The sequence below is a fragment of the Hemitrygon akajei genome, chromosome 20 (genome assembly GCF_048418815.1).
Source record: "Hemitrygon akajei chromosome 20, sHemAka1.3, whole genome shotgun sequence".
Classification (NCBI taxonomy): domain Eukaryota; kingdom Metazoa; phylum Chordata; class Chondrichthyes; order Myliobatiformes; family Dasyatidae; genus Hemitrygon; species Hemitrygon akajei.
In genome coordinates, this window is record NC_133143.1 from 26,702,680 (window position 1) to 26,727,890 (window position 25,211).

The 25,211-nt window shown below is 40.5% G+C and overlaps 1 protein-coding gene across 5 annotated transcripts in view; it reads left to right on the forward strand.

Annotated features, from left to right (window-relative positions):
* Positions 1-25,211, forward strand: part of mrs2 (magnesium transporter MRS2) — a 47,062-nt gene that overhangs the window by 18,449 nt on the left and 3,402 nt on the right. For 3 of the 5 annotated variants that reach the window (XM_073024043.1, XM_073024040.1, XM_073024041.1), the window contains exons 2-9: positions 1,335-1,417; positions 1,495-1,531; positions 2,092-2,204; positions 9,813-9,986; positions 15,891-16,021; positions 19,781-19,897; positions 21,388-21,540; positions 24,939-25,056. In XM_073024043.1, the coding sequence (XP_072880144.1) occupies positions 1,335-1,417; positions 1,495-1,531; positions 2,092-2,204; positions 9,813-9,986; positions 15,891-16,021; positions 19,781-19,897; positions 21,388-21,540; positions 24,939-25,056 (926 nt within the window). Of the gene's footprint in view, positions 1-23; positions 977-1,334; positions 1,418-1,494; positions 1,532-2,091; positions 2,205-9,812; positions 9,987-15,890; positions 16,022-19,780; positions 19,898-21,387; positions 21,541-24,938; positions 25,135-25,211 lie in introns of those variants that run through there. The other 2 variants (XM_073024042.1, XR_012095702.1) reach the window with 2 other exon arrangements.

The window sequence follows — 25,211 nt, forward strand, 5'->3', positions numbered from 1 at the left end:
GATTTACAGCGGTAGTAAGCATTGGCGTGATTTTCACTGACTGCTCAGATGCTACTTTGAAACTAAATTTTGTTTCATTGTAATAAACTGTAAGTTAGTTTCTGATTATTGTGGGTTTAATATACTGGACAGGAGTTCATTGACTGCAATGTGTATGTGTGGTTGTCAGGGAAAAGTAATTCACTTCCACTCCCCTTACGTCCCTCATCGCCAACAGTGTGACATCTGCTGAAAGCGACTTTTGGGCATACGATATGAAATGACTATTTCAGAAATTCCAGAGATTTAACATTAAATCAAACTCTCTGTTCCCTAATGCAGATTAGACTCCAGTCAACAACTTGTATTTGTGGAGAGTCTTAAACAAAATGCCCTAAATTATTTTGGTTTTCGGAATTCATCAATGGCGATTAAAAAAAAAATCAAGGACATTTTAAAACTCGGAGAAAAGTCGTTAGTTTTTTGTTAGTTTTTTCCAAGTCTGTTCACATAAAACAATAAAATATATTTTAAAAATCTCGGAGAAAAGAAGCAAGCTAGTCAGATTTAACTCTGTTTCAGCACAGTGTTTGGTGAGAAGGATTTCAAAATGTTCATCAGTACTAACAGATTAAACAAGGATAAAGGGGAAAGGAGAATTTATTGTGATTCTCCACTGGAATACCACTTTCCCAACTTTTCTCCGTATTCCACGGTGACATTACCTAACAAGGAATTTTGAGTCTATTTTCATTTTAGTGACAGCTTGATGATAAACCCTGAGCAAGACTGGCTTAATTTATCCATGGTCTCATTTATTGAATGACTTTCTCCCATTTGTAAATCTTTAGGAAAGTAACGTGCACACAAGAGACTACAGATGCTGGGATGTGGAACAACACAGAATGCTGGAGGATGAAGGGACTTAACCAGAAATGTCAACAGTCCATTTTCCTTCATAGATGCTGCCTGACTTGCCGAGTTCCTCCAGCACTTTGTGTGTAATTTTGGCAACTTGTGCTTTATTTCTAAACACATTCAATGATTGCAGTTTATATTACTTGCAGGGAATTATTTTCATTTAGTTTTATGGACAGAAGGTAAAAAAATGTGTTTACACATTGTCTTTTGTTATCTGCAGATATTTCATGAAAGTTCAGGGCCAAAGAAGTACAGCTGAGATAGGAATCAATTTTGTAAAGTGAGGAAAGAGGAGAGTCAAATTGTAAATAGTACATAAAGGTCAATAATAATAAAGGACAATAGAAACATTTCTTTATTCATAGCACATCAGTATGAGAGCAGTTGTATGTTTATGTTGAAAGCAAATCTTGCTAATGTTTTCAACTTTAAAGTTTCTTCAGTGAATGGACAACATAGTCTCAGCAAGGATTCATCACAAACTACCCTTGGCAGCGTGGTTCCTGTATTTTCTGTAGTAAGTAGTTCGTATAAATACTTAAAAGTTTGAAGAAGAAGTGTGTGCCTCACATTAAAAATGTAATTGCCTTTCAGGTGAAATATGAGAGCACAGGAAACATAAGTTTCTTTGGTAAGTTGGTTTTAATCACTTTAGATAAGAACTTAAAGCAACTGCAGCCTTGTGTCTCTCCTTGTAATGTTGATTCCACTTGGGATCCTGGAATTACTTTCTTTCTTTTGCCTGCCTCACCATCATCATTTCCTCTGCATGTAATACACATTTTGTCACCTTGTCAACAGGGAACTTGCTGCACCAGCAGTGATTTGCATTCCTGTAGAATTTTAATGGCTGATGGTGCTTACAGTGTGTTATAAACAAAAACATTGTTGGATAAATATCTACAGCAAACCAAAGAAATGAATATCTGTGTGGTCAGAGAGTGACAGGAGTAGTGAAAATCTTGAGCAGAGGTGGGGTTTAAGGAGGTGAAATGTTTCAGAGAGAGGATTCAGAGCTTGTGGCAAAGTTTCCAAAGATGAGAGTAAACAAATATAAAGAATTGTATAATTATTGCTATTAATGTTGATTTGTGGTTGAGATGGTAATAAGAGAATTGCTGCTGCTTAAATTGCTGTGGATAACAGTCTCAAACTTTTGACACTATGTTCATAATATACTTATCACTGCAGAGCGAAAGAAGACAGAACTATACCAAGAACTAGGACTTCAAGCTCGAGATTTAAGATTTCAGCATTTGACAAGTATTAATACTAGGAATAATCGCATTATCCTCAGGATGGAGGTAAGATGGAAAATTAATCTTAATCTTAATTAATTCTTAATCAGGAAAACAAAACTAACATTTTAGGTCAGAACATTCAGAACCTGCTGTGTTTGTCCAGAATTTGTTGGTTTTGTTTCAGGTTTTCAGTATCTGCAGTTTTTAAAAAAATATATTTTCATTTACATTTATATAGTGACTTTCACCACTTTAAGGCATCTTACTGAGATAACTGAATTGCCTTTAAAGTCCACTGATTTTAGGAATTGGAGGAGATAGCAAGACCCATAAAGAGAAATGTCATAATGATCAGATCAACTGTTTAATGATGTTGGTTGACTATTAAGTGTTGGACAGGATATCACGGAATTCTTCTTTCAATGACCCTATAAGTCCTTTGAACTCATCTAAATGAATGGCAATGAGATTTGTTCCCTCATGAGCTCAATGCATTTTTTGCTTGCTGAAAGGGAGTATTCTGGAGTTACATGAATATAGCAGATACTAAATCAAGCAAGAACCAGTTTTCAGTTTTTAATGTAAACTGTAAACAGTAAATTGAAGTTACAGAATTTTTCAAAAGTCAGAGCACTAATATAGCTAGGGTGTCATAAACAACCCTGAGATATGTTTTAAAAGCATAGAACATTACAGCACAGAAACAGGCCTTTTGGCCCTTCTTAGCTGTGCCAAACCTTTTTTTTGGCCTAGTCCCACTGACCTGCACCGGACCATATCCCTCCATACACCTCTCCTCCATGTACCTATCCAAGTTTTTCTTAAATGTTAAAAGTGAGCCCGCATTTACCACTTCATCTGGCAGCCCATTTCACACTCCCACCACTCTGTGTGAAGAAGCCCCCCCCCCATGTTCCCTTTAAACTTTTCCCCCTTCACCCTTAACCCATGTCCTCTGGTTTTTTTCTCCCCTAGCCTCAGTGGAAAAAGCCTGTTTGCATTCACTCTATCTATATCATAATTTTATATACCTCTATCAAGTCTCCCCTCATTCTTCTATGCTCCAGGGAATGAAGTCCTAACCTATTCAACCTTTCTCTGTAACTCAGTTTCTCAAGTCCCGGCAACATTGTTGTAAACCTTCTCTGCACTCTTTCAACCTTATTAATATCCTTCCTGTAATTTGGTGACCAAAACTGCACACAATACTCCAAATTCGGCCTCACCAATGCCTTATTCAACTTCACCATAACATTTCAACTCTTATACTCAATACTTTGATTTATAAAGGCCAATGTACAGAAAGCTCTCTTTATGACCCTATCTACCTGTGATGCCACTCTTAGGGAATTTTGTATCTGTATTCCCAGATCCCTCTGTTGTACCACACTCCTCAGTGCCCGACCATTTACCATGTATGTTCTACCTTGGTCTGTCCTTTCAAAGTCCAATAGCTCACACTTGTCTGTATTAAACTCCATCTGCCATTTTTCAGCCCATTTTTCCACCTGGTCCAAATCCCTCTGCAAGCTTTGAAAACCTTCCTCACTGTCCACTACACCTCCAATCTTTGTATCATCAGCAAATTTGCTGATCCAATTTACCACATTATCATCCAGATCATTGATGTAGATGACAAATAGCAATGAACCCAGCACTGATCCCTGTGGCACACCACTAGTCACAGGCCTCCACTCAGAGAAGCAATCCTCCACTACCACTCTCTGACTTCTCCTATTGAGCCAATGTCTAATCCAATTTACTACCTCTCCATGTATACCTAGCAACTGAATCTTCCTAACTAACCTCCCATGCGGGACCTTGTCAGAGCCCTTACTGAAGTCCATGTGGACAACATCCACTGCATTCCCTTCATCCACTTTCCTGGTAACCTCCTCGAAAAACTCTAATAGATTTGTTAACCATGACCTATCATGCACTAAGCCGTGTTGACTCTCCCTAATAAGTACCCCCACCCTTCATTCCTCTGCCTCTATCACGTCTGAACCATCAGAACCCTGGAACATTAAGCTGCCAGTCCTGCCCCTCCTGTAGCCAAGTTTCACTAATGGCTATAATGTCGTAATTCCATGTGTCCATCCACACCCTCAGCTCGTCAGCCTTCCCCACAATATTCCTTGCATTGAAATAGACACAGCTCAGAAGATTATTACCACCACCACACACAACCCTTCTATTTGTGACTTAGCATGAACTTTTAACATTTATTTTCACACCCACTCCATTATCTGGTCTGGCACTCTGGTTCCCATCCCCCTGCAAATCTAGTTTAAACCCTCCACAATAGCACTAACAAACCAACCTGCAAGATATTGGTCCCCTTGTAGTTCAGGTGTAACCCATCTCTCTTGTACAGGTCCCACCTGCCCCAGAAGAGGTCTCAATGATCCTGAAATCTGGAACCCTGTCCCCTACACCAGTTCCTCAGCCACATGTTCATCCTCCAGAGCATCCTATTCTTACCCTCACTGGCACGTGGCACAGGTAGCAATCCTGAGATTACTACCCTCGAGGTCCTGTTTTTTAACTTCCTACCAAGCTCTCTATACTCACCCTTCAGGACCTCCTCACTCTTTCTTCCTATGTCATTGCAACCAGTGTGTACCATGACATCTGGCTGATCACCCTCCCACTTCAGAATGCTGTGCTCGTGATCAGAGACATCCCTGACCCTGGCACCCGGGAAGCAACAAACCATCCGGGAGTCTCTGTCACGATCACAGAACCTCCTGTCTGTACCTCTAACTATTGAGTCCCCTATCACTACCGCTCTCCTCTTCTTCCACCCTCCCTTCTGCACTGCAGAACCAGACTCAGTGCCAGAGATCCGGCTGCCGCAGCTTGTCCCAGGTAAGCCACCCACCCCCCCCCCCCCCCAACAGTATCCAAATCGGTATACCTGTTGTTGAGGGGAATGGCCACAGGGGAGCCCTGCTCTGCCTGCCCTTTCCCCTTCCCTCGCCTGACAGTAACCCAATTACCTGTGTCCTGCTCCTTTGGCATAACTACCTCCCTGAAACTACTATCTATAAACTCCTCATTCTCCCGAATGATCCGGAAGTTATCCAGCTCCTGCTCCAGTTCCCTAACACGTTTTGTTAGGAGCTGCAGCTGGATGCACTTCTTGCACGTGTCGTTGTCAGGGACACTGGAGGTCTCCCTGACCTCCCACATCCTGAAAGAGGAGCATTCCAACATCCTGCCCGGCATTCTCTCTACTCTAAACAAACAAAACAAAACCTACACTCACCTCTGCCTGTTCACGCCGAAGCCTGTTGAGCCAAAGCCGTCTCACTCTGCTCCCTCTCACTCCGCTGCCCATTGTATATTGTGGTCTTTTTTTTAAACCTTTAGCGCTCTACGTCACGTGCCTGCACAGTCTAGCCTCTTTTCTCCAAGGAGTGTGAAAAAAAGGCTTCTCTCTGAGATTCCTTTACTCCTTCACTCTCAGCCTCTTGCTTCAATTTTTAAAAAATTCTTGTGAGCATACACCGTAAATCCAAGAAAGTCAATAGAATCTTTGAAAGACTGCACCCAACAGGATAGATAAACAGCCAATGTTCAAAAGGCAACAAACCGTGCAATACAAAAGATAAAAAATAATAACGTATAAATAAGCAATATCGAGAACATGAGTTGAAGAGTCTTTGAAAGGGAATCCAAAGATAGTGGGAACAGTTCAGTGATGGAGTGTGTGAAGTTATCCCCTCTGATCCAAGAGCTTGATGGCTGAGGGGTAATAACTGTTCCTGAACCTGGTGGTGTGGGTCCTGAGGCTCCTGTACCATCTTCCTGATGGGATAAGCGAGAAGAGAGAATGGCCTGGGTGGTGGGAGTCCTTGATAATGGATGCTGTCTTCCTGCAATAGTGCTCTATGTTGATGAACTCAATGGTGGGGAGGGCTTCACTCATGATGGACTGCGTCGTATCCTCTAGTTTTTGTAGGATTTTCCATTCAAGGGCATTGGTGCTTCCATACCAGGCTGTGATGCAGCCAGTCAATGTACTATCCAAAACATATCTGTAGAAGTTTGTCAAAGTGTTAGATGTCATGCCAAATCCTAGCACACTATCATGCTTCCTTTGTAATGTTGCCTAGGTACAGGGCCCTAGACAGAGCCTCTGAAATTACAACACTAAGGAATTTAAAGTTGCCAACCCTTTCCACCTCTGATCTCCTCATTAGGACTGGCTCATGGACCTTTGGTTTCCTCCTCCTGAAGTCAATAATCATCTCTTTGGTCTTGCTGACATTCAGTGAGACGTTGTTGTTATGGCACAACTAAGCCAGATTTTCAATCTCCCTCATATAAGACATAGGAGCAGAATTAGGCTATTTTGGCCCATTGAGTCTGCTTTGCCATTTCATCATGGCTGATCCAATTTTCCTCTCAGCCCCATTCTCTTGCCTTCTTCCTGTATTCCTTCATACCCTGATCAATCAATAATCTCTCCACCTCTGCCTTAAATACTGTATACATAAAGACTTGGCCTCCACAACTGCCTGTGGCAAAAAATTCCACAGATTCACCATTCTCTGACTAAAGAAATTCCTCCTCATCTCTGTTCTAAAAGATGCCACTCTATTCTGAGGCTGTGTCCTCTGGTCTTAGAATTTCCCACCGTAGGAAGCATTCTCTCCACATCCACTCTGTCAAGGCCTTTCACTATTCAATAGCTTTCAATGAGGTCATCATCATTCTTCTGAATTCCAGTAAATACAGGCCCAGAGCCATCAAACGCTCTTCATACAAGAAGCCTTTCAATCCTGGAGTCATTTTTGTGAACCTCTTTTGAACCCGCTCCAGTTTCCGCACATCCCTTCTAAGATAAGGGGCCTAAAATTGCTCTCAATACTCTGGGAGGCCTCACCAGTGCTTTATAAAGTTTCAACATTACATCCTTGCTTTTATATTCTAGTCCTCTTGAATTGAATAGTAACATTGCATTTGCCTTCCTCACTACCGACTCAACCTGCAAATTAAACTTTAGGGAATCCTGCACAAGGACTCCCAAGTCCCTTTGTGTCTCATTGTTTTTGTATTTTCTCTCCATTTAGAAAATAATCAACCCTTTCATTTCTTCTTCCAAAGATGGTACACTTCCTGACACTGTATTCCATCTGCCATTTTTTTGCGCATTCTCCTAATTTGTGTAAGTCCTTCTGTCGCCTCTCTACTTTCTCAAAACTACTTGTCCCCTACCTATCTTCATATTATCTGTAGACTTTGCAAAAAAGCCATCAATTCCATCACCCAAATCATTGACATATAATGTAAGAAGAATGGGTCCCAAGACAGACTCCTGTGGAACACCACTAGTCATTGGCAGCCAACCAGAAAAGGCTCCCTTTAATCCCACTCTTTGCCTCCTGTCAATCAGCCACTGCTTTATCCATGTTAGTATCTTTCCTGTACTTGTTAAGCAGCCTCGTGTGGCACCTTGTCAAAGGCCTTCTGAAAATCCAAGCACACATCAGCCAGTCTCCAGTTCTCCATCTGCCAATTTTCCAATTTTCCTGCTTGTTATTTCTTCAAAATGCTGATTCATTACCAACTTTGATTCAGCCAATGACAGTTATGTCATCAGCAAACTTAAATATAGCATTGGAGCTGTGCTTAGCCTCATAGGCATAAGTACAAAGTGAGTTGAGCAGGGGACTAAGCAGAAGCAGGGGCCTTGTGCACCTATGCCGATGGAGGTTGTGGCGAAGATGTTGTTACCAGTCCGAACAGACTGGGGTCTGCAAGTGAGGATCCAATTCCACAAGGAAGTATTGAGGCCAAGGTCTTGAAGCTTGTTGATTAGTCTTGAAGTGATGATAATAGTGAATCCCAAGCAGTAGTAGATAAAGAGCATCCAGTTGTGTGCATCTTTGCTGTCTAGGTGTTCCAGGGTTGAGTGATGAGCCAATGAAATGGCATCTGCTGTGGCCCTGTTGTGATGGTAGGAAAATTAGAGTGGATCCACATCGCAGGAGTTGGTATGTTTCATCACCAACCTCTAAATACTTAATCACAGTGGATGTAAACAGTCATTGAGGCAGATTACCACGTTCTTCTTGAGTACCAGTGTAATTGAAACCTGCTTCAAGCAGCTGGATACCCCAGACTGCCAAAGTGAGAGTTTGAAGATGTCAGTGAGCACTGCAGCCAGTTGAGCAACACAGGTGTTTAGTACTTGTCTAGGTTCCCCATCTGGGCCAGATGCTTTCCGTGGGTTCACCCTCCGGAAGGATACTCACATATTGGCCTCAGAGTAATGGGGCTGTGGGAGGCCACCCTCAGCCTCCTGCTACCAGCTTTGTTGTCCTTGCCTCTGGAGCTATGCTCTTTAACCTCTGAGTTTATGCAGGTAGGAAAAGGACAGCCAAGTGATCTGATTTCCTGAAATGCGGTCCGGACATGGAACATTAGGCTTTCCTAATTGTAGCATTGCAGTGGTCGAGTGTGCTGAGACCCCTAGTGCTGCAGGCTACATTCTGATGATAATTGACAGCGTTTACTTCAAACAAGTCTGATTGAAGTCTCCAACTATGATTTCAAATGTGTCGGGTGGATTGCTTCTTGTTTGGTGATGGCAGCATTCAATAACTTGAGTGCCTGATTAATATCTAATTAATTAACCTTTTGGTGGTATGTAAACTGTGGTCAGGATCACAGAGGAGAACTCTCTTGGTGAGTAGAAGTATCAGCACTTAATCAGTCGATGTTCCAGGTCAAGAGAACAATAATGTGATAAGACCAAAACCGTCACGTCTGAGCACCACAGAGAGTTTATCATGAAACATAGAAGCCTAACTGTTGCCTTCTCAGAATCAATAGTTTGGTTTATCCTGTGTAGCGAGAAGCCCTTGGGTCTGATCACCCCATCTGATGTGTTTGGAATGAGCCATGTCTCCATGAAACACAGAACGCAGCAATTCCACATTTCCCTCCAATACAGCAATCTTGCTCTTAGGTCCTCAATCTTGCTCTCCAGTAACTGGACATTCACTAACAAGATGCTGGGTAGAGCAATTTCTTGGCATTTCAGTCTGGGTTGGAGTCTTCCCCTCCTCCATCTCTTCCGGTTATGGCGATGTACCTTCGTCCATTTAAAGGTCGTCATGCCTGCATGCTTGGGAGTTAAGTCCGCTGAGTCCTTAAGAAGGTTGTGAAATCACTAGTTGATTAAGATGGTTCAAAAGTATGCCACTTTCCAGGCTGCAGCTTGCAGTGAGTAAATCAGAAGAGGTATATTTAGATGTTTTGTAAGCAGCCCACAATGTGTCACTGTGGTTCACCGGTGCCATCTTAGCATGAAGATTCAAAATCTGAATTTCCCGGTAAATGACAATAGAAAGCTGCAGATACTGGAAAGCATCACCAAAAAACCGAAAATGCTGGAAACACTGAGCAGGTAAAATAGTATCAGAGGGAAGAAAAACAGATAATGCTTTAGGTTAAAGTCTCTTTGTCAGGCTTCTCATACAAGTTCTCCACCTGAAATGTTAATTCTTTTTCTTTCCACTGATGATCTCTGACTTGCTGAGGCGGTTTCCTACTTTAATGATTTTTGACCAATATTTCCCACTTTTTAACCAAAATGGTTCAATGAACGTGTCTTGTAGGCACTGTCATGAGATGTTTTATTTTCCCTTTTGTCAGATCCTAAAAGCTGTAATAACTCCAGAGTATCTTCTTATCCTGGATTATCATCAATCCGATCTAGAGCATTGGCTTTTAAAGGACTTAACATCGCAATTGGCTGGAGATGGACAATTAGCCACATATTCTTTGCCTTTTGAATTCCGGGCCATAGAGGCAATACTTCAGCATCGGGTTAGTACCAGAGGAATTATTCATATTGCTGAAAAATATGTTTATCAATGTGATTGATATGCTGGTCTATGAGAGAAGTCACATAGGAGGAAACTATAATTATTTCAGAAAGCAGAATGTTTAATGACACAAAGTGAAATACATGTTCTATTGGATCAAGTTTAATGAATTTTTTTGTTCCCCATAATTTATGGAAATTTGAGCAGTATGTTGGCATTGATAGAGGATTGGTCTAATTAGCAGAAAACAGAGAATCAGAATAAATGTATAATTTTTCAGATTGGTCAGCAACCTGTAACTGGTGGAGTGCTATAAGAATCAGCGCTAGGTTTTTAACAGTTTACAATCCTTACTATTGACTTGGGCCAAAGGAATTGTATATGCAATTACAGACAGTACAAAGATAGGTGGGGAGAGAAATTCTGAGGAGGAGCAAATGGAGAAAATGTGAAGTTATGTACATGGGATACAATGGAAAATGTTGGTTAAATGGAGAGACACAATAGAATTTTATTGTACAGAGCAATCTGGGTGTCCTACGTTATGTGATAAGAAAGCATGGAGGTAATTAGGAAGGCAAACTGAAAGTTTTTATTGAAAGTGGATTAGTGTACTGCCCTCCTTGTGTGTGAAGTAGGAAGCACATAATTCAGCAGTAAACCAAACTCTACTCAATTGAACACGGGAGCCAGGATATAGAGTCCAAGCTTCAGGTGTTTTATTGGGCAGCACTCACACTTATAATTGAATAGAGTAAAACTGAGAGAGGCCAGACTTAATGCAACAAACTTCTGATTAAATCACACATTCATAACAAATCAGGAATATTTGAAGCTAGACTTGCATGTAAATTAGTCTATACAAACATTATACAGTCAACCCTCCTTATCCGCGGGGGATTGGTACCGAGACCCCCCACGGATACCAAAATATGCGGATGCTCAAGTCCCTTATTTAACCTGTCTTAGTGCAGTGATCTTTAGGACCCAGCGGACCCCAGACTTTATTTAACCTGTCTCAGAGTGGTGGTCTTTAGGACCTGGCGCAGCTCTGAATCGCAGTGTTTCTGTTCACGAAAATAATCACGATCACGATTGAAAATAAAGTGGAAGTAATAAAGCGATCAGAAAGAGGTGAAACGCCATCGGTCATTGGAAAAGCGTTAGGCTACAGTCGGTCAACGATTGGAATGATTTTAATGGAGCATGTGAAATGCCCTGCCGCGATGAAAGCTACAATTATTACTAAGCAATGCAGTGGTTTAATTATTGAAATACATATGTTTCTTAAGTGTTTTATATGCATAGAAAGGTAAAATATATACTATATACTAAGACAAACGTTTGACTAACTGACTCTAAATACCTGTTCTGACTTCAAATCCGACTTAAAGACAACTTCAGGAACGGAACTCATTCATGACCCAGGGACTACCTGTACTTTTAAGTCATTTCTAGGTTACTTATAATACCTAATACAATGTAAATGCTATGTAAATAGTTATTATACTGTATTGTTTAGGGAATAATGACAAGAAAAAAATAGTCTGTACATGTTCAAACGAGTGCTGGAGAGAGAACTTCCGGCTTTTCCTGATACGCGGTTGGTTGAATCCACGCATACGGAACCTGCGGATAAGGAGGGCCGACTGTACTCAAAATGAGTAAACTAAGTTTTAAAGTATGCAATAAGATATCATTAAGCATTTCTTAAATTACCAGTGCTGGTCAAACACTATACCAATAATCAGGAATAAAACTTGTATGTAATATTAACGCAAAATATTGCTCAGATAGTGTTCTCCTTTAAGAAATATAATAACACTTGCAGTCAATGATTTTCATGGTGCAAACAAAGACAATAAAGGATTGTGTATACATACTTCAGTCTGACTGAAAAATTACGCCAAAATCAAAATGGCTTCCCCCATCCCCCAATTTTGTCCAACTGAATTTCAAAATTAAAGCCATCAATACTATCAAAATAAAAATTGGCTTTTATTTCAATATAAAAGTCAGAACAGTTAAAGTTAAAAAGTTAAGGAGCCTTGCTGCAATTGTAAATTAATGGAAAGTTTTAGTGGTCTTGCTTTAAGAAGAGATATACTTACACTAGAGGCAATTCAGAAAAGTTCACCAGGCTGAATTTGAGGTGAATATGTTGAGGAAATGTTGGCAGTTTGAGTCCATACAAATTGGAATTTAGAAGAAGAGATGATTGTATTGAAGCATTTAACATACCACAGGAGGTTGGAAGATAGATACAAAGAAAATGCTTCCTCTTGTGAAGAAAACCTAAAGCTAGTAGGCAAAATTTCAGAATAAAGGGTCATCTATTGAAGACTGATAGAGTCATAGAGAGCACTACAATACAGAACACTTCTGCCCATCTAGTCCACTACAAACTATTATTCTGCATAGTCCCATCGACCTCCGCTGGACCATAAACTTCAATATCCCACTCATCCATGCATTTACCCAAACTTCTCAAATGCTGAAATTGAACCCACATTCACCAGTTCTGCTGGCAACTCATTCCATTGTCTGAGTGAATTTCCCCTTCATACTCCCCAAAAGCATTTTAGTCTCACCTTTCACCTATGACCTCTAGCTCTTGTCTCACTCAACCTAAGTGAAAAAAGCCTGCTATTTATACCCCTCATAATTTTGTATTCCTCTATCAAATCTCCACTTATTCTTCTGTGCTTCATGAAACAGTCCTAATCTGTTCAACCTTTCTCTGTAACTCAGGTCTTCAAGTCCCAGCAACATCTTTGTACATTTTCACTGCATTCTTTCAGTTTTATTGACATCTTTCTTGTAGATAGGTGACCAAAACTGCACACAGTCCTCCAAAGTAGGCCTCACCAATGTCTTATACAACTTCAACCTAACATCCGAACTCAATACATTGATTTATAAAGGCCAATGGGTTTTTTAAAAACTCTCTTTACGACTCCATCTACCTGTGACGCTACTTTCAAGGAATTGTGGATCTGTATTCCCTGATTCCTCTATTCTTCCGCTCTCTTCAGTAGCCTACCATTCTCTTGCAAGTCCTACCATAGCTTGTCCATCCAAAGTGCAACACCTCACATTTGTTTGCATTAAATTCTGGTCTCGGCCCGAAACGTCGACTATACTCTCTTCCTGGACTTCTGAGTTCCTCCAGCATTTTGTGTGTGCTGCTTGGGTTTCCCTCATCTGTAGATTTTCTCTTGTTTGTGATTAAATTCTATCTACCTTTTTTTCCCCCAGCTGGTAAAGATCCAGCAGCAAACTTGGATAGGTTTTCATGCTATCCACTACACTCCGAATCTGGGTGTCATCTGCAAATTTGCGGATCCAGTTTACCACAATATCATCCAGATCATTGGTATAGATGACAAAAAAAAAGGCCCCAGCTCTGATCCCTGCAGTACACTACTAGTCACAGGCCTCAGGTCGGAGAGGCAACCATCTACTACCATTCTCTGGCTTCTCCCACAAAGCTAATGTCTAATCCTGTTTATTATCTCATCTTGAATGCCAAGGGACATAACCTTCTTGACCAGCCTCCCATGTGGGACTTCATCAATGCCTTGCTAAAATCCATGTAGGCATCGTCCACTGCCTTTCTTCCATCAACTTCAAATTCAAGGTACACTTATTACCAAAGGATGTATAAATTATGCAACTTTGAGATTTGTTTGCTCTCAGGTAGCCACAAAGCAAGAAACCCAAAAGAAAAATAAAGAAAAATCACAAATAAAAAGAGAGATAAAAGACCCAACACCCGACACACAAGAGAGTAAACAAAACAAATCATGCAAACCGTTGAAGTGACTAACAACGATCCAAACCAAAATTGTGTCCTCAGATCTGAACCCCGGAGCAGCCCGGGGTAGGCCCAAACTTTCCTGTTACCCTCTTTGAAAATCTCCAAGGAATGGTTGGACACGACCTACCATGCACAAAGCCATGTTGAATGTCCTAATCAGTCCTTGTCTATCCCAGTACCTACATATCCAACTCCTTAGAATAACTTCCAATAACTTATCTACTACTGACGTCAGGCTCACTGGCCTAGAACTTCCCAGCTTATTTGTGAGCCTTTCTTAAACAATGGAACAGTATTAGCTGTCCTCCACTCCCCTGGCACCTCACCCACGGCTAAGGACGTTATAAATACCTCTGCTAGGGCCCCTGCAACTTTTGCACTAGCCTCCCACAAGGTGCAAGGGGATCACTTGGTCAAGCCCTGGGGATTTATTCACCCTAATTCACCATAAATCAGCAAACACCTCCTCCTCTGTAGCCTATATACAGTTCATGACCTCACCGCCGTTTTGCCTCACATCTATAGACTATATCCATCTCCTGAATAAATACAGATACAGAAAATTCTTTTTAAGATCTCTCCCATCTCTTTCAGTTTCATGCATAGTTAACCACACTGATCTTCAAGAGGTCCAGTTTGTCCCTTGCTATCCTTTTGATCTTGATATAGCTGTAGAAGCCCTTGGGATTCTCCTTCACATACTACGCTAGAGCAGCTCCCCGCCTTTTTTTTTAAGCTCTCCTGATTTTCCTCACAAGTGTTATCTTGTATTTCTTGTACTCTTCAAGTACCTGATTTGGTCATTATTGTCTATACTTAACTCCTACTTAACCAGGGCGTCAATATCTCTCAAACACCAAGGTTCCCTAAACCTCTTAGTCTTGTTTTATTTTAACAGGAACAGACAAACCGTGTCTCAGAGTTTCACTTTTGAAGGCCTCCAACTTACCAAGAACATCTTTGTCAGTAAACAACCTGTCTCAACCTATACTTGCAAGATCTTTTCTGATACCATAAAAACTGGTCTTCCTCCAATTTAGAATCTCAATTTAGATGAGGAAGAATTCCTTCTGAAGGCCACAAATCATTGTTGTGATTCTGTACCCTGTGGGGGGGGGGGGGGGGCGGTGGAGACTGATTTGCTATATTCTGGGTGGGCTTTCAATCTGAGGAGAGCTGTGAGTTATGAAGAGGCAGGAAAGTAGGATATCCTAGATTGTGACCTTGTCGACTGGTAGAGTAAGCAAATTCTCCAATGCTACCAACGTATTTACCCAGATTCCACAAGATTCAGTGCCAAAATCTTCCTGTTGATTGCCCACAATTGTAAAATTTAACTTGATCATGCAATAGTTTTCTGTAGAGCTAGCAGGAAAATCAAGTAATTCTTAAAACACTTAGTACTGGAAATATTTTATCATGCCTTTCCATTTGCTTTTGGCAAAACTGCAGAAGATTTGCTTGTGGTGATATGAAACTGTGCCTACAGTCAAAACCCATCAAGCTTCAGCTGGCTGACACACAGCGTTTAATGTCATGCTAATGTATTTTCCTCACTTCAAATGTAATTTCTCTCTTTTAATTAATTGGATCTATTAGTGCTGATTCAAATGCTGTGTTTAATTTAATCAAATACTCTTTTGCCTTGTAGAGAAAGGGTTTCATTTCAGATTTCCAGATGACTTGTAAATAGAGTAATATTTTGGATTAAAGTTTCACAATTTGGTTTTATATCAGATAAAGAATCATAAATCAGGCAACTGTCCAGAGTAAGAAGAATAAAGTTTTTCACCTGATATTTGTTAGAATTCCATGGATCTTCCTAGTTATAAATTTTCCTTATTGAAAATATTTCCTCTTTCCCTTTTTTGATCCAAAGATAACTACCTTGCATTTAACTACATTAGTATTCATTTGGCTCTGTTTTGCTCAAATATATATGTGTATGATGTCCATATTCCTCAACATTTTGTACAATATTTGGCTTATTAAAGTCTTGTGATAAGTACGTGACCTAATGTTGAATACTTATCAGGTAGTATGTGTGCCTATTTTACTTAAAGATGAACTTTGTGTATTATCCAGATTAATGCTCTGCAAGCAAGTCTAAATGAGTTACAACCTCAGATATTAGAGACATTAGAAGCTCTGGTTAATCCCAAACAGATGTCAGTTGATCGAAGCAAACTGCACATTTTACTTCAAGACAGCAAAAAGTAAGAGTAAACCAATGGCTAAACAAAAACATCAACATTTATAGCGTAGCAGTTAGCGCAATCACTGTACAGCACCAGTGATCACCGATCAGGGTTTGATTCTTACCGCTGTCAATAGGGGGTTTGTATGTTCCCATTGTGACTGCATAGGTTTCCTCTGTGTGCTCTGGTTTCCTCCTGAATTCCAAAGATATACAGTGAAGCACGGGCATGTTATGTTGCACCGAAGTGTGGCGACACTTGCAGGCTGCCCTCAACACAAACCTTAGAATGCGTTGGTCATTGACGCAATACAACACATTTCACTGTGTGCTTTGATGTACGTGTTCCAAATAAAGCTGACGTTTAGCACAGAATGTGGCCATTTGACCCATCATGTCCAAGAACACCAAAAGTGGACTGTTCAGTGTGTCCAAACTCTCATCTTTGTAGATGACAACTCTTAAAAAGCTTAATTCATGAACTACCTAAAAGTGAAGGTTTCTGCATCCATTGTCCCAGACCTTTGTGTTTCACTGAGTAAAAAGACTTCCTACCTCTCCCTCCTTCCTATCCTTCTACCAACCAACTTATGTTTTGTCCTCTCTGTCAAGAAAGTTTGGTCCTTTCTGATTACCCTGACCAGGCCTCACAATTTTACAGACCGTAGTTAACCCTCCCTTTGGTCTTTGTTGTAAAGAAAATGGCTTCACTCTAAAAGGCTGCATTCATGATTATAATTCCACGGACCTGGCAGCATCTTCATAAGTCCCTTCTACTCTCTCTCTTGCTATTGCATTTATCCTCGAGGATGCTCGACAGCACTGTACGCGATACTCGAGCTAAGGACTAACTAATGTTTTGTGTGTCCTAGCAAACATCCCAAATGCACTCTGAACACCTTATCAACCAGTATTTCTACTTTAATATGTCCCAGTTTGGGTTTCTCCTAAAGTTTGCACAGAACCAAACAACATAGCTAGAAGAGCTGTTGCTTCATGGTGCCAGAGAGTCAGGTTCAACCCTGTCCTCAGATGCTTTCTGTGACACTTGCATATCTTCACTGTGACTACACGGTGCCCTAGATACCCCAGGTATGAGAACAGTCTGTCAGATTGACTACTGTAAACTGTCCCTGGTATGCACTTGGGTAAAGAAACTGCAAGAGTTAAAAAAAACATTATGGGAATTATATGTAGGCCTCCAAATAAAAGTAGCCAGGATGTGGGTTGAGATTAGACAGAGAGCTGGAAAGGGCATGTAATAAGGGTAATGTCGCAATTATAATGGGGGACTTCAATATGCAAGGGGATTGGAAAATCAGGTTGGTGTCGGTTCGCAAGAGAGGGAATTTGTTGAATGCCTACAAGATGGCTTTTTAGAACAGCTTGTGCTTGAGCCTATGTGGGGAAAGGCCATCTTAGATTGGGTGTTATGTAATAACCCAGATCTTATTAGGGAGCTTAATGTAAAGGAACCCTTAGGAGGCAGTGATCATAATAATAATTGTGGGGTCCCCTCTCCCTACAAAGGAGAAGATACTTCCAGCTAACAAAGTACTTTAAAATACAGTTCAAAGATCTCAGCCCAAAATTTCGACTGTATTCTTTTCCATAGATGCTGCCTGGCCCGCTGAGTTCCTCCAGCATTTTGTGTGTGTTGCTTGGATTTTCCAACATCTGCAGATGTTCTCTTGTTTGTGACTGGATTAAAACACAGTTCATTTATTTTCAGTGGTACATGTTTAAATTTACACATCCTTAAAACATTTAAAACTCAGAGGATTTCTACGATAAACATTCCCAAATTCTCAGAGGGTTTCTATCATAAACATTTCCCAACTCAAACCTAAATTGAACAACCTTGCATTACATCTATACCAGTAATAAAGTAGGTGCAGTGACTAGCATCTGCTCTTACATACAGAGCTTGTTTGCAAGGCTGTATTTTTAACTTCAAGCTGTTTACTGCTTTTCATTTACATTTTAAGAACTGAAGACTGACTTAAATTTATGACCAGAAACTAAACAAACGGTTAGTTGGAAATGTACTACAATTGTTTCTTCTTACGAGTGGCAAATGCTATATTCAGAAAGTGGGCATAACAAAAAAATAAAAAGTGAATATCCATCACACCTATACAAATTCAATATCCTTCAATTTCCTGTGCTTTCACAACTTTATCTAAGAGCCCCTTACATATTATATTTGCCTCCACCATCACTCCAGGCACTGTATTCCAGGCAATCGCCACTCTATGTATTTTTAAAAAATTGTTTCACATATCTTCCTTGAACTTAGCCCGTCTCACCTTAAATGCATGTCCTTTGGTATTAGGCATTTCAGTCCTGGGGAAGTAGTTACAGGCTGTCTACTCTATCTATGCCTCTCATAATCTTGTACACCTTTATCAGATTTATACTCAACCTCCACCGCTCAAGAGACAACATCCCAAGATTGTCCAACCTGTCCTTATAGCACATATCCTTTAATACAGGCAACAATTTGGTAAATCTCTTCTGCACCCTGCCCAAAGCCTCAAAATCCTTCCTTCAGAACTGAATGCAATACTTCAGATGCAGCCTAACTTCGAGTTTTATAATACTGCAACATAACTTACTGACTCTTGAATTCCATTTCTTGATTACTGATAAAGACAAAAATGCCGTTTATCGCCTTAAACATCCATCAACCTGTAAAGCAACTTTCAGAGAGCTGTGAACTTGGAACCATGATCCCTTTGCTCATCAATACTGTTAGGGGTCTTGCTATTAACAGTTTTCTGTCTCCTTACATTTGATCTCCCAAAGAGCATACTTCAAAATTGGCTGGGTTGCAATCCATCTGCCATTTCTATGCCCATATCTGCAACTGATCTATATCCTCCTTTATTCTTTGCCAATCTTTTATGCTATCCACAACACTGCCGATCTATGTACCATCTGAAAGGTCATTTTATATATCACAAAGAGCAGAAGTGCCAGTACAGATCCCTGTTGGTTATTGGTGGTGTAACACCACCAGTCATAGACCTCCAGCTAGAATAAGTCCCATCCACCACTACCCAGTTTTCATAACAGTGAAAATTGTTTTATAAATGTATTGTCATTAGAAATGTATCAACAGCTGACCATGTATTTCAGACTAAGTTGCAATTATCCATGAAATTTACAAACTGATAAATATATTAACTTAAATCTGGGGTGAACGTTACATGAAAGCTCAAGCTCTTGGAATTTCCAGGTGACATCTCCAACCCTTCTGTGTTGTAATGTGGATCTACATCATGTCATCATACAGCATGGAAATGGACTATTCAGCCTACCAGGCCTGTGCCCATCATCAAGCCCCCATTTATATAAATCATACTTTGTCCTTCCCACATCCCCATCAACCCCACTAGTTTCCACCATTCATCCCACATTGACCTAAGGTGTCCTATACCGACCGGCCCGCCCGTCATTGGGATGTGGGAGGAAATCAGAATGTGCAGAGGTTACAGGGAGGATAAGAAAAGGAGGTCAGGGTTGGCCCTTGGAACTGCAAAGTGCCAGATCTGCCATGGTGCTTGGCCTGAGCCAACTGAGCTGGAAGTAAAGGTTAAAGACTGTCCTTATCTACAATTATCATCCCTGATAGTGAGTAGAAATACAGTATTTACAAACATAAAATAAATCGTGAGGTACACATAATAGCAGTTGTTAGAAAATATGTGCAAACTGTTAGTTCACAGTTTGTGATGCATTTGTATAAGTAATTTTCATATGCTCTATTTCAAAGCTTGTCTGGCTTGGAAACGGATATCAAGGTCTTCAAGGAGGCATTACTAGAGATTCTAGATGAAGAGAAGTTGCTAAAAGAACTTTGTCTCTCCAGATGGCGTGAGAATCATGTCTTGTACGTGTAGAGCTTGCTTATTTTTTACCCATGTTCCCAGTCCCTTGTATAAATAAGCCTGCATTATTGTTTCAACAGTGAAGCAAGCGTAGACATCAGTTTTATTTTGCTGTGAGGTGAAAACAGAAAATCCTTTGCTCTAAACCCAAGCAACAAGCCATACAATATGTGGAATTACAAAAGAGCTACTGCTTAAGAAGTTAGATTTTCTAAACTGCTGATCTCTACATGAATAGCTTTGGAAATATTTAGATTGGTGGCCAGGGTAGGATTCTATTGTGGTTAACATCAGAATTATTACTAGCAGGCAGGAGAGCTAAACAATACAGCAACCCAGCCTAGTTCCTGCTGTCCAGGTTAATGTGTTTATTAAGAACTGAGTGGATTAGCAGCATCCATAAAAAGAGCAGTAGAGATCAAGTTTCCAGTCTCCAACCCTTCAAGAACGCTGATGATCAAATGGTTTTTTTTAATTTGCAGAGAGGATAGGGATGGAGAGAACATAAAAGAATCTGCCATCAGATAAACATTAATTTTAATCTTGTGTCTCAAGTTACCAGCATTTATTTATTTATTTTTATTCACTCCCCTCATTTGGTGATTGAGGTCTTTTTGTTTTCTATTTGCAATGCCTATGGACACAGGCTTCGTTATTCACTTATCTTAAACAACTTCTTTCCATCAACCCCACCATGTCGCGTCCATTCTCTGCTGGTCTCCACTCCACCACAGATCTTCCATTTTGTTTACTTTGTCCCCCATCAGCCTCTTCTCTCATCCCAGCAACTTACACCAGCTTTCTAACTTTTCCTAAATTTACTGAAGATTCATCATCAGCCTGAAATGTAACTCCTTCTCTCTCCACAAATGATGCCTGACCTGCTGAATGTTTCCAGCATTTTCTGTTTGTTATTTCAGAATTCCAGTATCTTTTTTTCTCTTTCAGTTAATAGATGGTGTATTCAGATCATTCGTGCTTTGGCACGGGGAAGTAATTAAACCTTTTGTTTACTAAACCTCAGTTCCTTTTTAAATTTTTCATGCTTTTACTAATATCCAAGTGACAGGTCAGGAGCAGCTCCTACAACAATTAAAGCAATTTGAAGTTGTCACTACCTTGAATGTGGAGTTGTGACAAATGAAACCAAGTTTAGACTTGGAGTTTATCTTATTGCAGGCATGTGTGATTACCCTGTGCAGTCTGAAACCATTACCATTATAACTTGAGCTATTTCAAAACCCAGATTCGGATACAAAACTTGGCAAATAATCTTATAAATAACTCCTCTACAACAGTGATATTTTCCTTTGAGAAAATGATTACTGCAAAGTGTTTCAAGTGGTTTGCATTAAGCAATGTCTGAAAATAGTTACACTACTATCTGAAAGCTGCTTTGTTAAAATATTTATCTCATGGATGTGATCATTGAAAGTTTGCAGTGCTTTTGAATCAAGGACTTGTGTTAAACTGGTAATTCCTTGGTTTGCAGTGACCAGAGTAGTACGGGAATTGATCTCACAGAAGAAATGGAACTCCTTCTTGAAAATTACTACCGACAGGCGGAAGACCTAGCCAATACCACACGGGAGCTGAAGGTGTTAATAGATGATTCTGAAAGCATCATTTTTATCAACTTGGACAGGTTGGTTAACGTTAGCAACCCTCCCCTAATTCTATTTTGCAAGATTATTGGTATCCTACCAGTGTCATACAGCACATTCTGCCACCTTCATCCATGTGACCTGTCGACCCTACCTATCTAGTTCTATTCACCTGCGTTGGGTCCAAAGCCTTCTATGCCATGGCAATTTAAGCACCTTGCCTCTGAGATTGGGTGGCGAGGTAGAGAGTGGGTGTAAGGTGCTCCTTTCCCTCCCCACCCCACCCGCTAGCCTGCTGCTCACCCTTGGGCAAGGTGTAGCACCTGCTTAGCCCCCCCCCCCCACCCCAATCAGGGTCACATGAAGCCACAGGAGCAGGTGGTGGATGGTCGTAAGAGCAGCCAGGGTGCATATGTCTAGTCTAGTTATGCCACCACTGACGCCCAGGCAGAGAATCTCTGAAGGGTATTGATAATGGCTGGGGTCACCCATCTTGTAAAATGCTGCACAGTTCAAGGCAATAGCAAACCACTTCTGTCAAAAACATTTGCCGAGAACAATCACGGTCATGGAAAGACCACGATCACCCATGTTATACGACTCGACGCATAACGAATGGACTTCTGAAATGTCATGAAAGCACTTCTTTGGGCATGTGTTCCTGAGTCCAACTATTGCTCTGTATGAAAACAATACCCCTCAAATCTCCACAAATCCTATCTTAAACCAATGCCTTCTTGTCATACATACCCCATGTCATGTGAAAGTGAGTATAACCCACCTACCCTATCTACACCCCTCATGTTTTTTTTATAAACCTCAGTCTTCTCTGCCCTGGGGAAACACCCACACTTTGCAATCCTCCTTATAACCAAAATGCTCAAGTGCGGACAACAATCTGGCGAATCTCTCTGCACCCTCTCCCCTACAATCCCATTCTTCCTACAAGATGGTGAATAGAATACTGCAGGTGTGATTTCACCAATGTTTTATAAGACTGTTAAATGTCATTCCAGATTTTATATTCTCTGCCATGACAAATGATGGCAGGCATACTGTATGCTTTCTTCAACACCTTATCCATCCGTACCGTCACTTTCGGTGATCTGTGGACGTACCCCTATCTACGACTCCCGAGGTTCATCAAGAATAAATTCCCTTTGCTATTGCTCCACACACTTTCCAGATGATTTATATCCTGTAGCCCTGGACAGCTTCCTCACGATTTACGACACACCAATATTCATATCATCTGCAAGCTTATTATCCCTCCTACATTCATCTCCAAGCAGTCGAAGTACATTACAAACATTGTAGGGCCCAGCACCAATCCTTTGTTAAGACCACTGGTCACAGACAGCTAATCAGGAAAAGAGCACATCACAGGAACCAGCTCTGTTGACTCTGTCTATACTTCTCACTGCCTCAGTGAAGCAGCCAGTGTAATCAAAGGCCCTACCCACACCAGACATTCCCTTTTCTCCCTTCTCCCAACAGGCAGAAGATACAAAAGTCTGAAAACTCATACCACCAGAATGAGGGACAGCTTCTATCACTCTGTTAGAGTAGACCTCTTGTAGAATAAGATTCTTGGCCTCACTATTTACAGTACCTCATGATCTTGCTTGTTAACTGGCACTGAACTTTCTCAATAGATTTTACTCTTTATTCTACACTGTTATTGTTTTCCCTTATTGTAGCTCAATGTAGTGTGTAATGATTTGATCTGTATAAACAGTTTGCAAGATGAGCTTTTCGCTGTATATTGGTACATGTGACAATAACAAACCAATACCGAGCAGCCCTCCATCCCTGCCTCTCTCTGATATTACTAAACTAATTTGCTATCCTAAATAATGTTTCACATAGAAAATTTGTGAGTAGGAGATTGCAATTAGAGTATTCACTATTTTCAAAGGATTTGGATGAAGATCTCCAAAAGTAATTTGGAGAAATATAATGCCTACATGCCTTTGGCTAGAGTGTTGTCAATTGTGTGTTTATGTGATTTTAAATTGAAAATTTAAACATAATAAAAGGCTTTTGTTCTGTTTACATATGTGTTACAGGATAACTAAAATAAAACTGCACCAAAACTTCATGCAAACATAGTGGGTCAGTAACTATAATATTGAGTTAGTATATCTACCAAAAGTAGTTGATTGTTGCACTGAACTTCAAAGTTAAAAGTAAATTTATTTTTTAAGTATGTATATGTCACCATATACTACCTGAGAATCATTTTCTTGTGGACATACTCAGCAAATCTATAGAATAGTAATTTTAACAGAATTGATGAATTATTGCCAAACTAGGGGTTTTCAACCAGACTGCAGAAGACAACAAACTCTGCAAATGCAAAAAGAAGAAACAATAATATATTAATAAATAAACAATAAATATTGAGTACGTGAGATGAAGAGTCCTTGAAGGTGAATCCATTGGTTGTGGGAACATTTCAGTGATGGAGCAGGTCAAGTGAAGTTGAGTGAAGTTAACCCCTCCAGCTCTTTTTAACCTCTGTTATACCTCACTCTCCTTGAATACTGGTTTCCTTACCAGCACTGCTTTTGCCATCAGTCACATGGATCATGAAATAGGGTCTTTCTGATGCTCATCTCCAACCCTCCTCTTAGAGCCATCTCTCACCCCCTCCCACCTAGTCATGTCTGCCCCCACACCCCTCCCTCTCCTTCACCTCACACCAGTCCTCGTGTCTCCTTTTCAGCTCTCATTTTTCCTCCTTCCACTTCTGCAAAGTTTCTTGAGATACAGATGTTGGTTTTAAAACAAAAAAAATGTTTCCGTATGTTTATGATCAGTTCTTAACGAGTGGTGAAATACTGCTTTCTTAAAGCATACAGCTTGATTTTTGTCGTGGTTTCTTGAAATAACCAGGAGACGCAGAAGATTCTTCGAGAAGTTTAAGCCTTTATTTGCAAACAAAAGCTGAGACAGTTAATGAGCGTGTCACTAATTGTCCGCCGAGCCCTAGTTCACAGCACTCTTTATAGTAATTTCTTATCTTAGTTGCATTAGCATATACTTGTTCTAGCGCCCCGACTGGTCCCCATACCATCACACCACTCCACGATCCTGTCTACTACCATTATCTCTACATTGCTTACTTTCACTGTTAGCTACGTTCTCAAGGCATTGATGTGTTCAATAGTACAGAGACAATACAGAGATTTCATTCTCCTACTAAATTGGATACATACATAGCAAATAGCAAACACAAAGCTGACTACATAGTTTTGGTTACACAGCAAACAATGCAACTTTATACTCCAATAATTTCAAATTTTTGAATAGCTGAATTGAAAAACATGTTTAAAAAAACACTCCCAACAACCTGATGCCACTGTGTGTGTTTTACTGTAGAGCTTGCTCCTGTCGGAATCAGTGGGTGTGCACTATTAATTTTGGTTTTCTGCAGCCATCGTAATGTGATGATGCGCTTGAACCTCCAGCTGACAATGGGAACATTTTCAGTTTCTCTTTTTGGAATTGTTGGAGTTGCCTTTGGTATGAATTTGGAATCCTCCTTTGAAGAGGTGAGACCGATTTGATGACATCACCAGTAAACAGGAATGGGCGAGCTATGGAGAGTCACAATGCCACCACCCAGCCAGGTTAATTTTCATTCAGTGTGACATTGTGACAGATCAGAGTTGGGTGCAATATGGGCATTCTTTCCTCCCTGTAATCA